Source organism: Ictalurus furcatus, chromosome 19, assembly GCF_023375685.1.
Source record: "Ictalurus furcatus strain D&B chromosome 19, Billie_1.0, whole genome shotgun sequence".
NCBI lineage: Eukaryota > Metazoa > Chordata > Actinopteri > Siluriformes > Ictaluridae > Ictalurus > Ictalurus furcatus.
The window spans coordinates 7892638-7916294 of record NC_071273.1 but is presented as its reverse complement, the minus strand read 5'-3'; the positions used below and the strand labels follow the sequence as shown (position 1 = coordinate 7916294).

At 40.8% G+C, this 23657-nt stretch overlaps 1 protein-coding gene across 2 annotated transcripts; it reads left to right on the top strand.

The window, feature by feature from the left end:
• Nucleotides 1-1081: 1081 nt before the first annotated feature.
• On the top strand, nucleotides 1082-23337 carry mapk11 (mitogen-activated protein kinase 11). 2 transcript variants are annotated; one of them, XM_053650083.1, is made up of 12 exons: nucleotides 1082-1569; nucleotides 8729-8858; nucleotides 11676-11734; nucleotides 12016-12127; nucleotides 12253-12282; nucleotides 12834-12881; nucleotides 13009-13123; nucleotides 16849-16920; nucleotides 18696-18775; nucleotides 19023-19101; nucleotides 20587-20760; nucleotides 20904-23337. In XM_053650083.1, exons 1-12 carry the CDS (start codon nucleotides 1457-1459, stop codon nucleotides 20975-20977), a joined length of 1086 nt encoding a protein of 361 aa, XP_053506058.1. In that variant the 5' UTR covers nucleotides 1082-1456; the 3' UTR covers nucleotides 20978-23337. The 2 variants fall into 2 exon arrangements, with proteins under 2 accessions (XP_053506058.1, XP_053506060.1); XM_053650085.1 differs by lacking the exon at nucleotides 8729-8858.
• The last annotated feature ends 320 nt before the right edge of the window (nucleotides 23338-23657 follow it).

The following is a 23657-nucleotide window of genomic DNA, read 5'->3' as shown; positions in this document are numbered from 1 at the left end:
GTTCTACCCCTGTGTGTGTGTGGAGTTTGCATGTTCAACCCCTGTGTGTGTGTGTGGAGTTTGCATGTTCTACCCCTGTGTGTGCGGTGTTTGCATGGTCTACCCCTGTGTGTGTGCGGAGTTTACATGTTCTACCCTGTGTGTGTGTGGAGTTTGCATGTTCTACCCCTGTGTGTGTGTGGAGTTTGCATGTTCGACCCCTGTGTGTGTGTGTGGAGTTTGCATGTTCGACCCCTGTGTGTGTGTGTGGAGTTTGCATGTTCGACCCCTGTGTGTGTGTGTGGAGTTTGCATGTTCGACCCCTGTGTGTGTGGAGTTTGCATGTTCGACCCCTGTGTGTGTGTGTGGAGTTTGCATGTTCGACCCCTGTGTGTGTGGAGTTTGCATGTTCGACCCCTGTGTGTGTGTGTGGAGTTTGCATGTTCGACCCCTGTGTGTGCGGAGTTTGCATGTTCTCCTGCTTTGTGGGTTTCCTCCGAGTACTCTTGTTTCCTCCCTCAGTGCAAAGACATGCGCTGTCAGCTGACTGGCATTTCCAAATTGTCCGTACTGTCTGAATGTGTGTGTGTGAATGTGTGTGCGATTGTGCCCTGTGATGGATTGGCACTCCATCTAGGGTATGTGACCCCCCCCCCTTACCCCTCTTGTTCCCCAAGTCCTGTGATAGGCTCCCTGCGACCCTGTGTAGGATAAGAGGTACAGAAAATGTATGGATGAACGGATGGATAATCAGTTCAGAATAGCCTGTTAAACCCTTCTGTGAACTAACAACTTGTTATCAAAGTAAATTACACCTTGTGGTCAAAGGCATGTGGACACCTCTTCATCACACCCATATGTGGTTCTCCTCCAAACTGATGCCACAAACTTATAAGCTCACAACTGTATAGAATGTATTTGTATGCTGTAGCATTACCATTTCCCTTCACTGCAACTAAGAGACGCAAACACTGTTCCAGCATCACAACGTCCCTGTGCACAAAGCGAGCTCCATGAAGATGTGATTGCACAGAGCCCTGTATCAGTACCAGACCTTACTAATGCTCTTGTGGCTGAATGAGAATCTAGAAGAAAGCCTTTCCAACTAGACTGGAGGTTTTTTGCAACAGCAAAAGAGTCCATATTAATCGGGTGCACATATGGGTGTCATGACCAGGTGTCCACATACTTTTGGCCATATAGTGTTGAGATGTTTTGTTTTTTTTTTGCTTAAATTGGGGTGCAGTTGCAATGCATACCACTGTGTGTGTGTGCGCGTGCGTGCGTGCGTGTGAGTGAGTGACTCGCGTGCGCGCGCACCGCGCCCCCACACACCGCCAGACGGAGCCTCCCCATTCTGGTAAACTGCGAACACAAACACAGGCGCTGGGATATTTCGTCGGTGTATCCTCTGTAGTCGAAAAGGCGAATACTGCAGCTGAATACACGGAAGTCTTTTCTGTGTTTATTAGTGATCATGTCAGCCAGACCGGGATTCTATCGCCAGGAGCTCAACAAGACAGTATGGGAGGTGCCCGAGCGCTACCAGATCCTCACGCCGGTCGGCTCGGGCGCGTACGGCTCCGTGTGGTGAGTTCTAACCTGAGACACATGAGACAGCAGGGTATAGCCCACATGCATCATCATAACAAAATGCAAAAAAAAAAAAAAAAATATTCAGCCCATTTCTGATTTTGCCAGTCATTAAAAATGACCTTGTATAAACCGAGCTCATTGTAAGCACCCTTTGCCTTATTCAGCAGATGCAAGATTATTATTATTATTATTATTATTATTATTATTATTGAAATGAAGTTTACTACTCAGCCCTGAAGCTTTCATGGTCAGGAAGTGAACCCCAGTGTTGTGTCCAGTATGGAGAGGTTGCACTGGGAAAGTAGATCCTATCAAGGGGTTTATCAGTGACCTTGCATATACCCTGGCTTATTTAAACTCCACATTCATGATCATTCCCTTGAAACCTAACAAGCAAATGGATCTGACTATGTCTTTTCAGTTCTGATGTGAAGCCTGATGCGTATGCACTTCACACGTCCGAACAATGGAAACAACATGAAAACAAAAGTAAAAGAAGGTGATGTCTAACCCATTGGCAACATGTCAGAATGTACATAACAGTTGAACGTGGCCGGTTATTCTACAGACAGTTCATTGCCTGGTATCCGTCATTGTAGTTTTGGTGCCTAAACAAAAGGTTTTTAAAGAATCCGATGCTTTGATATGCACAGGTAGGTTTGCAATATGGAGAATGGAGAATGCATGTCATGTACAAGACTGAATTTGTATTTAAGCAATAAATTGTCATTAAAGCAACGCCTAAAGTGTGCATGTAGTCTTCCTGTTGGCTAGCACATGCAAATGCCTTGAAGCTATATGATTAGACCACCCAGTGACATGCCCAACTATGGTTGCCATGGTGAGCTGTCATAGTGATATTGTTTCCTGCATCATCTTAAAATATCTGTCTAGTCTTAGTGCCTTTGAGCAACAATAAGCTTTTATTATTATTATTATTATTATTATTATTATTGACTTACACTGGGACATAAGGCATTTCAGTCACAGTGTAAGTATTTATCAATTCCCACCAGTCCTGAAATGAGAAAACATGATGGAAAGCACACACAGTGCTTGTAAAACCAGCATTGTTTTCAAATTGCTGCTCATGCAGTGCCTTGGGCAGTGTCACAAGGCAACACACACAAGTTAGGGCAGTTTACTGAGGGAGTGTGTGTATTTGAGCTGCCAGACCCCCATGAATGGTCAGCTGGTGGACTGGCAGGAGAGAGGATCTAAGGCATCTTTCCCAGAGTCAGTTGTGTTGGACTTCTGCCCATGGGTTGCTGTATATGCAGTACTGCAGCCGAAAGTATGTGGACACCCGAATATTCAACATCGCATTCCAAAACCATGGGCATTAATCTTGAGTTGTTCCTCTTTGCTGTTATAATACGCTTTCACTCTTCTGGGAAGGCTTTCCAATAGATTTAGGTGTTCAGTGGGGTTGAGGTCAGGGATATATATATTTCATAAAGTTTTAAATAACCAATAAAATAAATTAAACCTAACTTCATACTATCTGTCCAGCCATTTTCCATTCTCACACAGGGTCACATGGAGCCTGGAGCCTATCCCAGGGAACTCGGGACACATTTCTATTATTTTTTTTGCCAACCCATCACAAGTCACAAGCGCACACGCACTCACACGCAACGGACAATTTGGAAATGCCAGTCAGTCTACAATGCATGTCTATGGACTGGGGAGGAAACCAGAGTACCCAAAGGAAACCCCCAAAGCATGGGGGAGAACATGCACCATGTATACAGGGTGGAGTCGGGATTCCATCCCCCAACCGCGGAGGTGTGAGGCAAACGTGCTAACCATTAAGCCCCCTAACGTCATCCTATGCCTCACTGTATCATTTACTGTCCATTTATATTTCTTATTTAGCTTATTTCTTTCTTATTGATATATTATCGACTTTATTGTTTAGTCATTCATTTATTTCCTATTTTCCTCATGCAGTATTTTATTTTTAAAAAAATTGCCTCTTGGTTTGAATAAGTCTGTGAATGTGTGGGACATGGTACACTGCGATGGACTCGCATCCCATCTGGGGTGAATTCTCCTGCCTTATGCCCAGATTTACTGGGGTTGGCTCCAGATTCAACAATATCCTTACCAGGATGAAGTAGTTACTGAAGCTGAATGAATGAAGGAATGAATATTTCCTAATTGCCTCACAGAATATAAGATAATGAGAAGAGCATGTCCAGACCTATCTAGGTGTTCTACTGGCCCAGTGGGTTTTGCCAGACTTTGATGAAATGCAGACTAGAGCAATTAAAATTGTCAGCATTGACCACTTTTCTCATTGCCCAATGAGCTGCTGTTGATTAGGGTGGAATTTTACTGCTTTTAGAATAGATTACAGGATTATTTCATTAAAGCCAGCATCATTTAAAGATGAAGTCTCATAAATAATTTCTGAAATGACTTCAGCCTGATTGAAAATATCACGACGCGACAAAGTTTGCCTTTCTATGTCAATAGTTAGGGACAGAATGGTATGCAAAGACTTTTGATGGTTTTGTGTCTCATTAAAGTTTTGTGGGATTAATAGTCAGTGATTAATAATGCACCGTAATACTTCATCATATATGTACAGTATTTAGGCTCTATATTTAGATTGGCTGCATATGTCCAGATTCTACATGAATATGTATCTTGAGCCAAATGTGGTTAACTCGGGTGCCTATATATACAGTGGATATAAAAGTCTACACAGCCCTGTTAAAATGGCAAGCTTTTGTGATGGAAAAAAGATAAAGCATGTTAGAAAGTTTCCACCCTAAACATTTTAGGGAAAAATAAAATAGTTACAATAACCTTGTTGTTGTATAAGTGTTCACACCCTTTTAATAACTGGGTTCACTTCTTCTTGTTTTCATCTGACTGCTGAAGCGATGGTCCACAAAGAGCTTATAAAGCATGCATGGTATCTCACTGTCAAAAAGGTATCAATCGGGAGAGGGGTATAAAAGAATTTCCGAAACATTAGATGTACCATGGAACACAGTGAAAGCCATCATCAACAAATAGAGAAAATGGAGCACCAGAGTGACATCACCAAAACCAGGACGTCCCTCCAAATTTAACAAAAGGAGAAGACAAAATCTTACCAGGGAGGCTGCCAAGAGACCTACAGCAACATTAAAGGAGCTGCAGGAATATCTGACAAGTACTGATTACTCTGTGCATGTGGCAATAATCTCTCTCATTCTTCACATGTCTGGGATGTGGGGTAGGGTGGCAAGATGGAAGCCATTTCTCAAAAAAACATCCAAGCTCAACTAAATCACCCCAAACCATGTGGCAAAATGTGTTATGGTCTGATGAAACCAAGTCCAAAATGTATAATAATTCCAAAAGCTATGTTTGGTGCAAAAAAAAGAGCATCGCCAAAAGAACCCCATACCCATGGTGAAGCATGGTGGTGGCAGCTTCGTGCTTTAGGGCTGCTTTTCTTCATCCAGAACTGGGGCTTTTATCAAGGTGGAGGGAATCGTGAACAGCTACAAATACCGGTCGATTTTAGTGGAAAACCTTCAGGAGTCTGCTTATAAGCTGAAGATGAAAAGGAATTTCACCTTTCAGCACTGCATTGACCCAAAGCATAGAAAGGAAAAGGGAGATCAATGTTTTTGAATGACATAGGGGCGGCTGTGGCTCAGGTGGTAGAGCGGATTGTCCACTAATCGTAGGGTTGGCAGTTTGATTCCCGGCCCACGTGACTCCACATACTGAAGTGTCCTTGGGCAAGACACTGAACCCCAAGTTGCTCTCAATGGCAAGCTAGCGCCTTGCATGGCAGCTCTGCTACCATTGGTGTGTGAGTGTGTGTGTGAAAGGGTGAATGAGAACCAGTGTACAGGGCTTTGGAACTGTTAAGGTTAAAAAAAAAAAAGCGCTATATAAGTGCAGACCATTTACCTAGCCAGAGCCCAGACCTGAATCCAACTAAAAATCTGTGGGGTGACCTGAAGTGGGCTTACAAGTTGACAGATATGGAATGTTTTTCCAAGAAAGAGTGAGAAAATATCACCAAGTCAAGATTTGCCATCATGTGCCTGATAGACTCTTACCCAAAAAATCAAAAGGTGCTTCAACAGTATCAATTAACAGTATTAAAGTATTAATTTAGGGGTGTGCACACCTATGCAACTAAATTATTGTAAGTTTTTTTTTTTTTTGCTTTTTTTCCTTATGAATGTCTGTGATTGTTTTTCACTTATAATTATTACAGTGTATAATTTATATACATTGTAATTTCATACTGATGGTGGAAAAAAGTTCAGACATGATTTATCTTAGTTTAAATTTTTAACTTCACAAAAACTTGCCATTTTAACAGGGGTGTGTAGACTTTTTATATCCACTGTATGACTTTTTATCATTTGGGGATTCCATAGTGCAGCCCCACCCCCTTGCTAATGAGTAAATGGATCTAGTTAGGGCACACAATGTAAAGCAACAACAATTTTATTCATCTGGATTTAAACAAAGTGAATTTTCCCGAACAAACAGCAACACTTGAGATTATCAAGGACAATGCCAGCTGAGAACTAGAATGCTTTAAATGTTATATGGACTCTAGCAGTGGGGATTTTCTCTGCAGTGACATTTAATGCTTCTCTGTCTTGCTGGCTAGTGGATAATTGGGAGTTTGGCAGATGCCTGCAGAATACTACATGTCTCAGTGTGTAATATCAGCTGTAAAGTAAGGCTGCATTCACAAGGACTTAAAAGAATTCACTTCTATGCATTGTTGGTATGTAGTAAGCATGGTTGTGGGTAGAGATCAATATTCCTATAGGTGAAATATTACAGTAGAGGCTTGCCATGAATGGCACTTTTATATTTTTAGCACTGGATTATACAATGTGGGCTGACAACTGTAATTAGTTTCTGCTTTGTTCTCCTCGAAACTGATGTGAATGACTGAAGCCTTGTTAAAACTGCCTCCCATTGGCTGATGTGTATATACACTCCCTGGCTACTTCATTAAGACCACCTGTACATCTGACCATCCATGTAATTATCCAATCAGCCAATCATGTGACAGCAGTGCAGTGCATGCAGGTACATGTCAAGAGCTTCAGTTAATGTACAAATCAAACACCAGAATAAGGAAAAAATGTGATTTCAGTAACTTTGAATGTGGCATGGTTGTTGGTGCCAAATGGGCTGATGTAAGCATTCCCAAACACCATTGATCTCCTGGGAATTTCACACACAGCAGTTTCTAGACTCTAGACTTTCACACAGAATGGTGTGAAAAACTATAAAACCATCCAGTGAAAGGCAGATCTTGTTGATGAGAGAGGTGAGAGGAGAATGACCAGACTGTTCAGCTGCCAGAAACTGGTGTCTAGCTATGCATCTCCTTTGCAGCAGGTCATAACAGCAAAAGGACACTCTACTAAGTACAAAAGATGCTTGTCATGAAGGGGTTGAATAATTTTGAAACTGGAGAAACACATTATAAGTTGCATTTTCAGTTGAATTTGGGGAAACCACTTGAAGCATTCGTTGTGTTGAACTATTTCTATTGCTTTTGTTTGATCTGTTCATTGCAAACAGCTGAAAGTCTGTACATTTTGACAATAAACCGGATTTGCAATGGGGGTTGAATAACTTTGATTGCAACTGTATATATCATATAATGAATGATACATGACTCACTTTCAGTAACCACTTTATCCGTGTTAGAGTCGCAGTGGATCCGGTGCCTATTCCAGTACACAGGGTGTGAGGTGAAAACACACCCTTTATGGGATGCTAGTCTATGACAGGTCACCAGACGACACCATGCAACATTCATACACACCTAAGAGTGGTTTATCTTTGCCCGTCCACACATTGGCATGATTCAGTCTGTGTGGCATTTCTGTACATGTTCTCCCCATGTCCGAGTGTGTTTCCTCCCAGAAACATGTTATTCACTGCGATTCAAACAAAGAAAAAGCGATTCGAGTGATTGGGTCAAGTAGCATTCATTACATGCTATATAATTTGCTTTTAATTGGCAAGGTGTAAAATTTATACCTCAGTCAGCTTCCTGATAGTAGTTCATAGAACACAAGCTATATTATTGAACCAAGTGGCTGTATATGGTGAATATAAAACATTTTATTGACAAAGCTTTCATCCAGCATTATAGCAGTGTAATGACAGATTAAAATACGCAGTTCATGGAACTTTAATTAAGCCAAATAAGAAACAATAGGTGCAACGAGTCACTAGAAATTTTTAAGTTGGAGAGGCTTGACATTTTTTACACTGCAGAAGTAAACTAATCCAGTTTGAATAGGGCTTAAGATAATGTTTTCGTTATGTGTTTTTTTTTTTTAATGAAATTCGCCAGAGTTGCTCCTGACGAAAGAATGAAAAAGTTAATTGGAGTGATGCCTAGAAGAACCATTTTTGGTTATTAACAAACCTTTTGATTGATGGCTCTTCAACCCTTTTGTTTGTGTCACAGGGAACTAAAAACCACAGCAGAGATATTATCCTGATGTAAAAGGATCGTTGCATTAAAAATAATTTCTTGGTTTGTTGTATCAACAACACAAAATGGTTAAAGTATCTTGGACCAAAAGTGTGTAATTCTTGTGATGAATAAGAGTACAATCACACTTGGTGTTCAATAATGTTCTCTACGTATGACTACATATGTCATGTTCCATAATATATTTTTTTCCTCCAGATTTTATATAAATCATAAACCTCACCTGTCCTTAGTAACTTCAGTCACACACTTTTGTTTAGTCTTATTATACTCTAGCAGTATTCAGGAGATCCATATATGGAAGACCCCAGCATTTGAGAACGTGCACATGATCAAGACTTTTTTCAGCAGAATAACAAACATAATTGACATCAGGCATAGAGCAGTAGCCTTAGATTGTATCTAGTGCTGATATTGATATTGAGCTTTGCTACGCCTGGTTTTGGGTCTAAATGGATAATAGTGTATTACACTTTTAGTGTAATAGATTTTTATCCAGTTTTCTCTCTGTTTTTCACTCTCCTGGTATCTTCATTGTCTTTTTGCAAGCTATAATGTTTCATGTTTGTGTTTGCTCTACATGCTGTCCCTTACATGACTAACATGACCTCTTCTCTTCTCTTCCCAACTTTACCTCCCTCCGCTTTCCTTTAGCTCTGCGTATGATGTGCAGCTTCGTCAAAAGGTAGCCATTAAGAAGCTCTCTCGGCCATTTCAGTCTCTCATTCACAGTCGGCGCACCTACAGAGAACTGCGATTGCTCAAGCACATGAAACACGAGAATGTGAGTTAGCCACACACAACACACAGAGTAAATTTCTCAGATGCGGATAGCTGTATTTACCTGGTTACAGATACTTTAGTAGAGGTTTTCTAGGATTTGTGCTTCCTGCATATTTTACTTTTGCTTAAGTATAGTTGTCTGTGTAGAAATGCACAAGTTCCAGTCTGTAAATCATGCCAATTTCTTAAATTGACTGCCCAAATGCCAGTGACTTAATACATGTTCACATATGTTTTGTAGAGCAGCGTGTGAGAGATGACTACATAGTGGTGTTAAACAGGAAGCAGAATTTGAATAATCAGATTCCATACCACTCAGCTCCACTGATAAAATGACATAAGATCCAGAGGGTGTAATTCAGTATGTCTAGTGTAGCTAGAGTAGTTCAGTTTAGCACTATACTCATCCTCTTGTAATCATTCTAGCATCAAGTGCAGTCTATATATAAATATTTAGATAAGTATTTATGAAGAGGTCATGCAGAGGCAGCTGTAGGTATAGTGGGTATAAAAAGTCCACACACCCCTGTTAAAATCGCAGGTTTTTGTGATGTTAAAAATTAAACCGAGGTAAATCAGTTCTGATCCTTTCCCACCTGTAATGTGATCTAGCAACCAACAAAATACAAGTGAAATACAAACAGAAACATTTGGGGTGGGGGATCAAACTCACAATAACCTGGGGGAGGGGGGATCAAACTTACAATAACCTGGGTGCATAAGTACCAAAGAATTTTCCAAAATATTAAATGTACCATGGAACAGCTTGAAGGCCATCATCAACAAGTGGAGAAAATGGGGCACCAAAGTGACGTTAGCAAGAACAGGACATCCCTAAAAAATTGAAGAAAGGACAAGAAGAAAGCTATCAGGGAGGCTGCCAAGACACCTACAGCAACATTAAAGGAGTTGCAGGAATATTTAGCAAGTACTTGTCACTCCCTGCATGTGACAACAATCTCTTGTATTCTTCACATGTGTAGGCTATGGGTAGAGTGGCTACACAGAAGCCCTTTCTCACAAAAATAAACTATTAAAGCCCACCTAAATTTTGCCAAAACTGTATGGCAACATGTGTTATGGTTAGATGAGACCAAGGTAGAACTTTTTGGTCATACGTTATGTTAGGCATTAAAACAAGACAGCTTATCACCTAAAGAACACTATACCCATGGTGAAGCATGGTGGTGGCAGCATCATGCGGTAAGGGCTGCTCCTCTTCCGCTGGGACTGGGGCTCTACTAAAGGTAGAGGGTATCATGGAAAGCTCCAAATACCAATCTATTTTGGCAAAAAATCTGCAGGCCTCTGTTAGACAGCTGAATATAAAGGATGAAGAATTTCACCTTCCCACACAATAATAACCCAAAGTGCAAATCCATGCCAACAAAGGAGTGGCTACAGAAGAGGAAGATCAATGGGTTTTTTTTTTTTTATATCCACTGTATTTATGATTGTGTTTTACCCCAATAGCAGCAGAGCAAAAGTAATGAGACTTGTTGTCCTCCATTCTCACATAACGTTCCATCAGAAAGGCATTTTCAGAATATTATCCTAAACAGGAAAAAAATTTCAAACCCCAATTATAACAGTGCAGAACAACATTCAAAAAGCACAGCAAACAAAGACTGAGATCGCATATGAGCTTTTTTTTATTTTTTTTTTATTGTTGCTTGTTAACATGGCAGACAGACAATAATGTACAAGGAAAGAAATGCAAATGAGAATACTGTTTAGAGAGAGAGAGAGAGAGAGAGAGAGAGAGAGAGAGAGAGAGAGAAATGTAGATCACATTAATGTATGTGGACAAACAGGACTCAGATGTGCCGGATTAGTCATTATCTCTCTAGCTTGTCCCCCAAACATTCCCCTCTTGCTGCATACTGCCATTAAACTATGCCCCCACCTACTACATACTCCCACAGCCTGACACAGGCCGGCTGTTTGGCCTGTGACTTACTCCCCCACCCTGACAATAGAGAAATTCAGCACTACCATCTGTGCCCCAGCTTGTGAACCGCTGTAAACTTAATAGGATGTAATGTCAGATAAAAAGAGTGATCCATGCACTGGCATCCTTCATGTGATGGAGCCATTACAGTGGAGCAATGTCTGAACAGAAAGTGAAGAGGTGCCCCAATAAGTAGTGTCAGAGAGTGAGAATTGCCCATTTAGATCTTGTAAGATCCAAGTAAGATCTTTTTAGTAAGTGCTTCTGAGGTCTGAATAATTGGTTACAAACCTGCGATAAGATCCTGCCAGCTTTTTGGACCTGGGTTGCGGGTAATCCGCAATTGCAGCTGTTTTATTCATTTGGGATGCACTAGCCCATGACCCAAGTGGAAGCTCATAAGCCTATGGATTTTTGTAAAATTTTGAAACAGCACTCACCTTGCAGAAGTCCACACAGAAAGGACCTGTCAGGCTTGGGTACAATGGGGCTGTTCCAGTCATTGTTTGATTCCCTTAATACTCTCATCTCTAGCATCCTGAACTACTGACCTTTGGCATTTTCCTTGATGTAAGTGCTGTGCCTTGATCCGTTAGGATCCCTAGCTGCAACACCAACCTCAATAGTCCCACACAGTGTAAATAGTCCCATGTCATCCAATGAGCGACTCCAGCAAACAACGCATGATTGTATGTTGACTACAGCAAACATTGCATGATTTAATAATGTAAAATATGCCCCCTGTTGGGTGGAGAAAGGTTAACGTCAAACTGAAAGAAACCCTGTAACACTACACACCCTTTAATTACACACCCAAACTGAAACTAAACACTGTATCGATCATTTGTGTTTATGCATTTTCTTTAGGTTATTGGGTTGCTAGATGTTTTCTCTCCTGCAGCATCACTAGAAGAATTCAATGAGGTGTAAGTATCTACCTGGTCCTCTAGCTACAATTTGGTTTAGACTACAGTATAGTAAGTTTATTCTGGCTATTTGCAGCAAGTGAATTTGCCTGTGGGATGATAAATGTATGTGATAAAGGCTATATATATTATAAGTGCTACAAATGATGCACGAGGAAATATGTTATGGTATGAAATAACCTTTTTAGATAATACTCTGTTACTTATCATCAGATATAACACTTTGTTAACAATCATCCTGTTGCTATACCGTGTAATCTGTCACCTCTCTATCTTTTCAGCTACCTTGTGACTAATCTGATGGGAGCAGACCTCAACAACATAGTCAAGTTTCAACGCCTTTCAGATGAGCATGTGCAGTTCCTCATTTATCAGTTACTTCGTGGCCTTAAGGTATTTCAGGGATTGGATTTGATAGCTCTAAAATGTACTTCTTGTTTCTCTCTCCATTTTGTCTTTATTCCCTTCCTTCTTCAATATCTATAATTCGTTTTCTCTCTTCATTTCTCCCAAAACAGTACATCCATTCAGCTGGACTAATACACAGAGTGAGGTTTTTCCCTTTTTCTTTCCTTATTCTATGTTCTGTTAACAAATTACTGTATGTACATGAAGATGTCTGTAGGAGCTGATTTGCTAATTTAATTACCATGAACCTGTGTAATGCAGTAATGCGTTGGGCATTGTGATTGGGCAATAATTTTTCCTCTATTTTAAATGCTTTCTTAAACCATTAGAACATGTGGAAAAGTAACAGTGCAATTATAGTAATACATATATTACGATTAGTGTCAAATTAGTGTGGATAGATAGTGGATATTAGTGGCAAAAAGGTTTATAAACATATGTATTAATTCTTGTACAAACACAATCTGGACTGTTGAAGTGATTGCAAGAATGAAAGAATTCATAATGGCATTTGAGATTCTGCTAATAGTATGTGGAAGTAAGTGGATACTGTATATGATCAATGAAGTGGTTTGTGTAGACTATATAAAGGGAGAAATGTATTGTATAAGACTGGTGTTTAAGTTGTATGTCATGTACATAATTATATCTTGTGTTGTTGTTTTTTTTAAATAAAATATTTGTTTTATAGGATCTAAAGCCAAGCAATGTAGCTGTGAATGAAGACTGTGAACTCAGGGTGAGAACTGTACTGCACATAATCAGTTTCTAAGCAAGTGAAAATATTATATAATAAAGATTAAATATAACAATATAAAACATTTGAGTATGAAGTGGTGTGAATTTGAATTTGATTGGGTCGCCAGATCCTGGATTTCGGATTGGCCAGGCAGACAGATGATGAGATGACTGGGTATGTGGCAACACGCTGGTACAGAGCACCTGAAATTATGCTCAACTGGATGCATTATAATCAGACAGGTGAGAAAGCCTTATGAAAGCAATCAGTACCCCTCGATAGTCGGTTTTTACCTACTTGCATGCTGTTATTAAAGATTATTAATAATTATTCATATCAACTAAGTACTAAGAAATATTTAAGTTTTAAAATCAATTGCACAAATCGTCTGGGTTATGCATGTAACCATGTTCCCTGAGAAGGGAACGAGACGTTGCGTTTAGCATAACACTATGGGAGCATCTCTCGTGCGCTACCGGCATCTGAAGCTTGTGTAAAATCATGCCTATTTATAGGCCTGCCATGATCAGGTGACGTGGCAATTAAGCACGTCGCGTGATATAAATATGGCACCTGTGAACTGCGCCATCGGCCTCTATGATCTGAAGCGAAGACGCAATTCACAGGCCTGCCCTGGTATGACACAGCTACACAGCGTCTCGTTCCGTTCTCAGGGAACAGGGTTACATGCATAACCCAGACGTTCCCTTTCAAAGGGAACTTCGACGTTGCATTTAGCTTTAAACTATGGGAACGAGAATACCTCCATCATACCGAGGGTACGGCCTGTTCAAAAAGACCCAAGCCCGAGGGTCACTACAAGACACTCGAGCCCGGGGTGGAATGAATATCCAGGCTGTAATAACGAATGAATGTGTGTGGCATAGACCACCCTGCAGCAGCACACACATCCTGTAAGGATACCACTTTGGACAAAGCCTTCGCGGAGGCGACCGCCCTAGTGGAATGAGCCCTTATGCCCAGACGCGTAGCGAGACCGCATGCCTCATAAGCAAGAGAGATTGCTTCCACTATCCAATTAGAGATGCGCTGCTTTGACACAGCATCACCTATACTGTCGCCGCCAAAGCAGACCAGCAGCTGCTCCGACTTACGCCACTGGCCGGAGCGGTGGACGTAAGTACAGAGAGCCCTTACTGGACACAGCAGGTGCATTCTCTCTTGTTCCGGTGTAGGGAATGGAGGAGGGCTGAAAGCCTGCAACACCACTGGGTGGGCAGCCGATGTAGGCACTTTAGGAATATAATCTGGCATAGGATACAGGAAGGCCTTGGCTAATCCAGGGGCAAAGTCAAGGCAGGAAGGGGAAACAGAGAGAGCTTGTAGATCTCCTACTTGCCTGAGAGATGTCAGGGCCAGCAGAAGAGCTACCTTTAGAGTCAGAAGCTTCTCAGAGGCTGACTCTAAGGGCTCAAATGGGGCCCCTGACAGACCTTCCAGGACCACAGAAAGGTCCCAGGAAGGTATGCGCAGCCTGCAGATGGGCCTCAGTCGCCTGACACCACGCATGAACCTCGAAGTTAGAGGATGTTGCCCCACAGAGGCTCCATCAACAGGGACGTGGCTGGCTGAAATGGCGGCCACGTAAACCCTGATTGTAGAAGGAGCCCACTCTGCTGAGAAACGTTCTTGTAAGAACTCCAGGACTGTAGCTATTGCGCAGTTAACTGGGTCTACAGTGGATCCCTGCGGATGGAATTCTCCTAAGGAGTGCCATCTAGCAGGGATATTATCTGTGAGAACCATATTCGAGTTGGCCAATAAGGTGCTACTAGTAGCAGACATAGACTGTCTAGGCGAACTCTTGCTAGAACTTGTGGGAGCAGAGCGATCGGGTGAAAAGCGTACATATGTGACCTCGGCCACATGTGCACGATGGCGTCCAGCCCTAATTGTGCGGGAGCAGTGAGGGTGAGCCACAGCGGGCCATGTGTTGTCTCCTCAGATGCGAACACACGCAGTCCCGCTTGACCAAACCTTGCCATATGTACTCCACCACTTGTGGATGGAGCCACCAATTCCTGGGCCTCAGCCCCTGCCTCAACAGGATGTCTGCCCCCATATTCCCAGAATGTACATTGCACTCACTGACAAACTTTCCCTCTGCCCAGAGAAGAATTAGTTGCGCCTGCCTGAACAGGGGGCGCAGACATAATCCTCCCTGGTGGTCAATATATGAGACCACCACTGTGTTGTCTGTAAACACATGTCGACCTCTCAATTGAGGAAGAAGGAATTTCAGTGCTAGAAATATGGCCCACATTTCTAGGCAATTTATATGCCGCTCCAGATGAGGGCTGCTCCAGAGACCGTGAGCTGGACAGCTGCCTAAGACCGTGCTCCAGCCCGTGAGGAAGGTGTCTGTCATTACAGTCTTGCGCTAAGGCGACACCCCTAGAGTGTGACCCAAGGCTAGAAACCAGGAACACTCAATTCTCAGAGCACGTAGGCATCGCCGCGTGACACTGATTACTCTCAGAGGTTTCGTCCTTGGATGAAACCCCCAACTTCTCAGCCACCACTGAACGGTCTCCTGTGCAATAGGCCCATAAGCTCCAATAGTCTCCCAAGATCCAGCTTTATCTTGCTCAGTGTTGATAGGATTGACTCTACGCCCTCATCATAGTAGAATCCTTATAACCCCTAGAAAAGTTGTCCACTGCACTGGGGAAAGCATACTTTTTTGAGGTTCAACCTGAGCCCTAAGTTCTTCATATGGGCGAGAACAACATCTCAATGTTGAATCACTAGTTCCCTGGATCGTGCTAGAATTAACCAGTCGCCCAGGTAGTTTAGTACACGGATGCCCTGGAGTCACAATGGAGCCAGAATGACATCCATGCACTTTGTGGAGGTGCGAGGGGATAAAGCTAACGATATTTCTATGTGGAAAATTGCACCTTTTAGATCTATCGTCACAAACCAGTCCTCAAACTGAATCTGTGGAACAAGTTTGGGCGTCAGGATCTTGAACCTGTATGTCCGAAGAGTACAGTTCAGATGACGCAGATCTAAAATTAGCCGCATACTCCTCTATTTTTTGTGGACCAATAAATAACGGCTGTAGAAACCTCCCTCCCTCAAGGAACGGGGTACATGTTCTATGGCCCCTTTGTACTTCCTGCGCTAACGTCGGGCTCTGGTCTGTGCTGACTACTGTGGTGAGCACACCTCTGAACTGGGGGGGTCGAGCTCTACACTGGACCCGGTAACCCTTTTCTATGGTAGACAGAACCCATGGAGACACATTTGGAAGTAGTTTCCACGCTGCCAGACAGTCTTTTAGTGATGTTAACTATTCCTCATTCTACTGGAGGGAAAGCATCAGATTTTCGTTACCCTGTGACAGCTCACTGACCAGAGAACACTGAAAACTTGGGACAGCCTTGGCTAGGGGAGGCCCTACAGTAGCACTGGGGGCTAACCGCCCTAACAACCTCATGTCCCATGATACGTCCCCCCACGTCCCCTCAGGACCGCTCTTCTTTGCCTGCTTGGCCTTTATGACCATTCTCAGCTCGGGCCTAGTAGCAGGCCGCATCTGTTAGCAAAAGCTCCTGCAACAAACGACCACAAATGCATAGATATAAAAGAGCTATATGTATTTTATTAACTTTCCAGTCTGTTTAATGTTGGTTGATGATGGATACTGGCACTGCTTTGTCAGGAGAGAAAGTAAAAACATAATTAATCTTAGGATTTTGATTACTCCATTATGTTCACAGCACAGCTTAGATTATTAGATGTGTAATGTTAATATGTATCTGTATTTTTATCTTAAATATTTTAACAATGCAGTATTTAGAGTTCATGTCATTTATAACAATGTGCTGTTTTAGAGTATATTGTGATTTATTTAACAAAAAAAAATAAATAATAATAATTTCCAAAGATGTAATAGTTTCAAATGTGTGATTCTGGTTGATTGGTAATTTTTCTTTTTCAGTGGATATCTGGTCTGTGGGATGTATTATGGGTGAACTTATCAAAGGGAAGGTCTTGTTTCCAGGAAATGACTGTATCCTTTATCTAGCCAAGACTAGATGCACTTCTAAGTGTCACCTTTAAAAGAGCTGCTTTCTCTCCCTAGTAAGACAGCAGGTTGCATTGTGGTAGTCTAATTTACAGTTGCAATCAAAATTATTCGACCCCCATTGCAAATTGGGTTTATTGTCAAAATTTACAGACTTCCAGCTGTGTGCAATTAACAAATCAACAAAAGCAACTGAAATAGTTCAACACAACGAATGCTTCAAGTTGTTTGTTTCCCCAAATTCAACTGAAAATGCAACTTATGACTTCTCCAGTTTCAAAATTATTCAACCCCTTCACGACAAGCATCTTTAGCACTAGTAGAGCACCCTTTTGCTCTAGAAAGATGCATAGCCAGACCCCAGCTACTGACAGCGTTCCTGAGGAATCTTAGCCCATTCCTCATGAGCAATGGCCTCCAGTTCAGTAATATTTTTGGGTTTGCGTGCTGCAAACCGCCGCCTTCGAATCCCACCAGAGATTTTCTATGGGGTTCAAATCAGGTGACTGTGATGGCCCTGTAGAATCTTCCAGGACTTGTTCTGCAACCAAGCCTTTGTGGTATTTGAGGTATGCTTTGGATCATTGTCCTGTTGGAAGGTCCAATGATGCCCAAGCTTCAGCTTCCTCATAGACGGCATGACGTTTTCTCCTAGTATTTCCTGATACTTCAGTGAATCCATCTAGCCTTCCACACACTGAAGGTTTCCAGTGCCAGAGGATGCAAAGCAGCCCCAGAGCAACACCGAGCCACCACCATGCTTCACTGTGGATAGAGTGTTCTTTCTTCATTCTTCTTCCTCCAGACATACCGCTGATCCCTCATGCCAGTTTTGTTTCATTGCTGTTGACACAGAACAGAATCCCAAAACTTCTGTGGCTTATTTATATGATTTTGAGCTGACTTTTCTTGTGCTTTTGGGTCAGTAGTGGTGTACATCTTGGAGTTCTGGCATGGAAACCTTCTGCATTTAGTACGCGCCTTACTCTGCTCACTGAAACCTCAGTGCCTGTTGCCACCAAGTCTTGCTGCAGGTCTTTTGCAGTCACTCGAGGGTTTTTCACAACCTGCCTTCTCAGAAATCTGCTTGCAGCCATTGATAGCTTCCTTTTTCTGTCATTATAAGTTGCATTTTCAGTTGAAGTTGCTGAAACCACTTGAAGCATTCATTGTGTTGAACTATTTCAATTGCTTATGTTTGATTTGTTCATTGCAAACAGCTGAACGTCTGTAAATTTTGACAATAAACCTAATTTGCAATGGGGGTTGAATAATTTTGATTGCAACTGTACATTATATAATCTGATAGCAAGAAAGAACACAAGTATTAAATACTTATTTTTTAAGTGTTAGACATGGAATTAAGTTTTGAACTGATACAGTAGTATAATTTACATCCATAGATTTACAACTTTCTGTTATTAGTAGTAGTATACTGGTATATTGATTTTTTCCCCCTCTTTCGGCTGCTCCCATTCGGGATCGCCACAGTGGAGCACCTATCCACGTATTTGATTCCGACACAAGTTTTACACCGGATGCCCTTCCTGAAGCAACCCTCCCCATTTTCTGGGCTTGGGACCGGCACTGAGAGTGCACTGGCTTGTGCAACCCTCCAGTGGCTGGGGTTCCCTGACTGGGAATTGCACTGGTATATTGATTATTCTCACAAAATAGTAGGTGGATTCTATGGCAGTGGTATGGAGCTACATAAGACTTTTATTTCTATGCTCTGATGATCTTTAATGCTGCTTCTTCAGATATAGATCAGCTGAAGAGAATCATGGAGGTGGTTGGTACCCCAACTCCTGACCTTCTGAAGAAGATCTCTTCAGAGCATGTGAGATTTATTGCATGTAGATTCTCTATGGGTGGATTGTAATTTGTAAGATTTTTTCCAGGGCCAACCTGTACAAACACTTCAAGACCCAGGGGATAATTTAAGTGGCTATATGGAATCCAGTAGAATAATTGACTCTAATAATTCCTATGTTAAATGGGTCACATCCACATACTATAAATGTCAGTGGTAAGCCCAACAGCAGCTTATAGTGTGGATGTTTGATGTTTGAACTTTTATTGTCCAGGCCCAGAAATACATCCAGTCCCTTCCCTACATGCCCCAGCAGGATCTGGGGAAGATATTCAGAGGAGCCAATCCACAGGGTGAGGGTAAACATACAGCAGAGGCCATTCACCTATGCTAAAGATATTCAAACAAATTTTTTCACAACCCCAGAAATTTCATGTTATCATATATTTCCTGTGTTAAGTAAATTAGGGTATTTACTTAATTTCCAGAAGAGGTCATTTCAATATAATTGCTAACAGAAAAAAAATATTTGAGCTTTTATTTCCTATATTATATTTTCAGTGGGTCACAAGTTTACAGTTTAGTATTTGGTGGCTTTGTCCTTTAATTGTTTGAACTTGAATCAAATGCTTGGGGTAGCCTTCTACAAGCATCTCACAATACTTTGCTGGAATATTTGCTCATTCCTCCTGATAAAATTGGTGTCACTCCGTCAGGTTTGTAGGAATCCTTGCTGAAACATGCTCTTAAATTTAAGTTCACAAATTTTCTGTAGGATTCAGGTCAAGGCTTTGTGATGGCCACTCCAAAACATTCACTTTGTCTTTAAGCATTCTTTTACAACTTTGGAGGTATGCTTAGGATTATTGTCCTGCTGGAAGACCCGGCTGTGATCGAGTTTTAACTTTCTGGCTGATCTCTTAAGGTGTTGCTTTAGTATTTCTAAATAATCCTCCTTCCTCGTGATGTCACCTATTTTCTGAAGTGCACCAGTCCCTTTTTTTCAGCAAAACACCCTCCAACATGAAGCTGCCACCCCCGTGCTTCACAGCTGGAATGGTGTTTTTCAGATTAAATGCCTTTTAGGCCATGGCAGTTGGGGTTAATATACATGTAGTGTATGTATGGTCCCCAAATTTTTATATTTGCATACAATTGTTTGTACAGATGTTGTTTGGAAATTGCTCCTAAGGAGGAACCAGACTTCTGGAGACCCACAATTTTTTCTGAGGTCTTGGTTGAGTCGCTTAGATTTTCCCATGGTATCAAGAGCAAAAGGACATTGGATCGTAAATACAACCACAGGTACACTCCCACTTAACTCCTAATTATGCCTTTGGCCAACCAGACCCTTCTAAAAGTCATGGCATCAATTTCTGGAATCCTCCAGACTGATTAAAGAGATAACTTGGTGTATGTAAACTTTTGACCAACTGGATTTCTGGAATTAATGCTGAAATACTGTAAATCTGTGTCTAATCATTAAAAAAAAAAAAAAAAAAGGCCTCTGAAGTGAACAAAGTAGATGCCCTAATTGACTTGCTGTGTAGTGTGAAGTTGTGAAAAAGCTTAATTTTTTTTCTATCTTTTGGAAGACGTTTTTAAATTGTGCGAAAGGGTAGATTGATTGCTTTTATCTTTGAACTTCTAACCAAATCCAAACACAACACTTATTGTGTCTAGTAAGAGCTATACCATGTCTATACTTTCAGTAAACAGAGCATATATTTTTAGCCAGGCTGATCAATATTTACCTCCTGTAATCTTATACTTAATTTTACTTCATGTGCTTCTTACCTTCATTTCTCCGTTACTCTATTTATCCCTATATCTTTCAGCGGTAGATTTGTTGAAGAGAATGCTGGTGTTAGACTGCGACAGGCGGATCTCTGCCACTGAAGCCCTGTCCCACCCTTATTTCTCTCAGTACCACGATCCTGAAGATGAACCTGAGGCACCACTATATGACCAAACCCCCGAGAGCAAGGACCGCATGCTGGAGGAATGGAAGGGTCAGAGAAAAAAAGATGATGTTTTACATATTGAATAAAGTTGCTTGACCGAATCATTGCTCCAACTAATAGGTATATATTTTTTAAATTGAGTGCATAACTCATTGATTTTCTTTTATCGTCCCTCCATTCTCTTTCTACAGAGCTGGTGTTTGAGGAAGTTAACAGTTTTAAAGCCCCTGTCAACCAAACAGAAAGCCTCCAGGCCGAGCAGTAAAAGTAACTGTTCAACAATCCAAATCCGAGTCTAACCAACTACCCAAGAAGGATAAATACTATTGATTTGTTTCTCATTCCACACAAGACTGAGGATCTAAGGACCTGCCAGTTAGGCAGCTAGAAAATGAGAACAATGCATTCCATAGGCGTAAAGACTTTGCGTGTGCGTGTGTGTGTGTGTGTGTGTGTATGTGTGTGCGGGGTATATACTTATGAATGCTGGAAAGTAATACGTCTCTACTTTCTAGGATGCGTTATAGACTCATACATGCACAACCAATATATTATTATAGGAAGCATGTTGTGTTTTAATGGAACTTTTTTTATAACGAGGACAATACAAGAAATGTAGAGCGAAATATGGAGGTCAATCAAACCAAACTGAAGAGAAGAAGGTCAGCCTTAAATCTACATGTTTACAGAGAAGGATTGAGCGAAAGGCATTAACATTGTGTGAACAACACAGTGGAAACACTAGATGAACAGTGAATCAAATAGATAAAAGAAGCATTACATCTAATAGTACACTTGGATGAAGGATATATATTATTGGCATTATGAAGTTATGAGAGTGATTCCGAATACAAATTATTCACAGTGTTTGGTTTGTTGCGCCAAAGACTTGAGGAAACCAAAATAATTACAGATATATGCATAGATGGGCGACAGATTAAAAGAAAATCTGGTGACTGTTACGCTGCGAAGGTATTTTGCTGGCATGTTTTGTGTTCATTGGTCCCCTTGGAGGGAAGGGTGACTGGAAATCATTACAAACTTCTTCTCACTGATCACCTTTGTAGTATAATGAAACATTTCTAACCTGATGATGGTGGCCTCTTCCAGGATCACAATGCTCCCATCCACAGGACACAAGAGCTCACTGAATGATTTGATGAGTGTGAAAATGTTGTTAATCATATGCTATGACCTTAACCGTAACCAGATCTCAACCTGATTGAATGCCTGTGGGAGATTTTTGACAAATGTGTTTGATAGCGTTCTATACCACCATTATCAAAGCACCTACTATGGGAATATCTCGTTCAACACCTCCAGTACAGTACCAGAGACTTGTAGAAGTGTTTTTTCCTTGAGTTTGTTTGTTTTTTTTTTTTGTTTGTTTTTGTTTTTTTACCTGTAGCTATTAACTTGTGTTTCAATTCTTTTTTGTTAACTTCTGGCATTTACAGTTACATATTGTATGTATGCATACACATACATATAGTTAAGTACAAACGTTTGCATTTCCTTAATTTGAAATTAAACCAACAACTGTTAAAACGTGAATGTTAAGATATTACTAGTTAACAAAATGATATTTCTGAATGTGATCTAAATGTGGATGTTATTCCATATACCTCTTATTCAATCTCAGTTTTAGGAAAAAAGTTCATTTCTCCTTTACTTTTTACTACAGTGTAGTCTTTGTGTTTGTTTCTTACATTTCTCAGTAATGGATTTCACTGCTGGTTATGGTTACGGTAAACACATTGATATCTTACCTCTGTAAAAGGTCAATCTTTTGTTTTAGGTCTTGTGAGAGCTCTTTTCTTGATTCCATTGACTCAACTGCTTACAGCAAACAGCTTACAAATAATTATGATTGAAATGTTCAAGCCTCACATAAGACTTACTGAAAGTAAACATGTGGTTTACGTCTTTAGACAACTTAATAAGACGCATTTAGATAAATTAACTTGAACATTAAAACAGGGACACGATAGAGTATACTCTAACATGCAGCATGTCTAAATGTGGTAATATCTCACTTTTCAAGATCTTTATATAACTTAAAACAGTTGATCATAACATTGACTTATTGCGTACCTCAGTTGCTTTTGTGAGTGTGAATGTGAAATGTCTGACTTGAAAGTGGAAAATGTTTTGTGTTGAGATGTTGTATGTTTGTTTTTAATAGCTGTTCTTCCATTGACGATGAACTGGTGCTTGACTGACCGTAGTGAGTCGGAATATCAATGTGTTTTCAACACTTCACTCACACACCAGTTATCAGAGAAATGTGATATCTACAGTTGGTTTGCACTGCACTGGTTTAACTTATGTTATGAATTCTTTAGGCCTCAAAACTTTTTTGCTAAATAAATAAATACATTCCACCAATCCAACTCAATATAGATTTATTTCATAAGCTTATTTATTTATTTATTTATTTACATTTTATGACATTTGGCAGATGCCCTTATCTTACATTTATACATCTGAGCAATTGAGGGTCAATGGCCTTGCCCAAGGGCCCAACAGTGGTAGCTTGGCAGTGCTGGGGCTTGAACTCCTGACCTTCTGAGCAGTAACCCAGAACCTTTAACCACTGAGCCACCACTGCCCCCAATCAAACGATCCAACTATCCATAATCAAACTATCCAAATATTAGGCTTATTTAAATATGTACAATAGTATTTGGGCTGTTTGTCGGAATGATAAAGTGGAAATTCAGAAATAAAAGAAAACAAAAATTGTTTGTGTTCAATTCAAGTGAGCAGTCAGACAGGCTAAAGTACACAGAAACACAATATTAATAAATATAATAACTTTGATAGTGTTGGCTCGTGAGGTCCACCACTATAAGAGAATTCTGAAAGCTTCATCATCAACACTTAATTAAAACTTGAACCTATTAGTGCAATAATAACATAAATGCAGTTTTTAAATAATAGTG

Excerpts from the sequence above, each read along its gene's own strand:
- mapk11 (XM_053650083.1), top strand. The coding sequence starts at position 1,457 with ATGTCAGCCAGACCGGGATTCTATCGCCAGGAGCTCAACAAGACAGTA. Across the intron at positions 8,859-11,675 it reads AGCACATGAAACACGAGAAT|GTTATTGGGTTGCTAGATGT; the intron begins GTGAGTTAGCCA and ends CATTTTCTTTAG. Across the intron at positions 18,776-19,022 it reads AGAAGATCTCTTCAGAGCAT|GCCCAGAAATACATCCAGTC; the intron begins GTGAGATTTATT and ends TTTATTGTCCAG.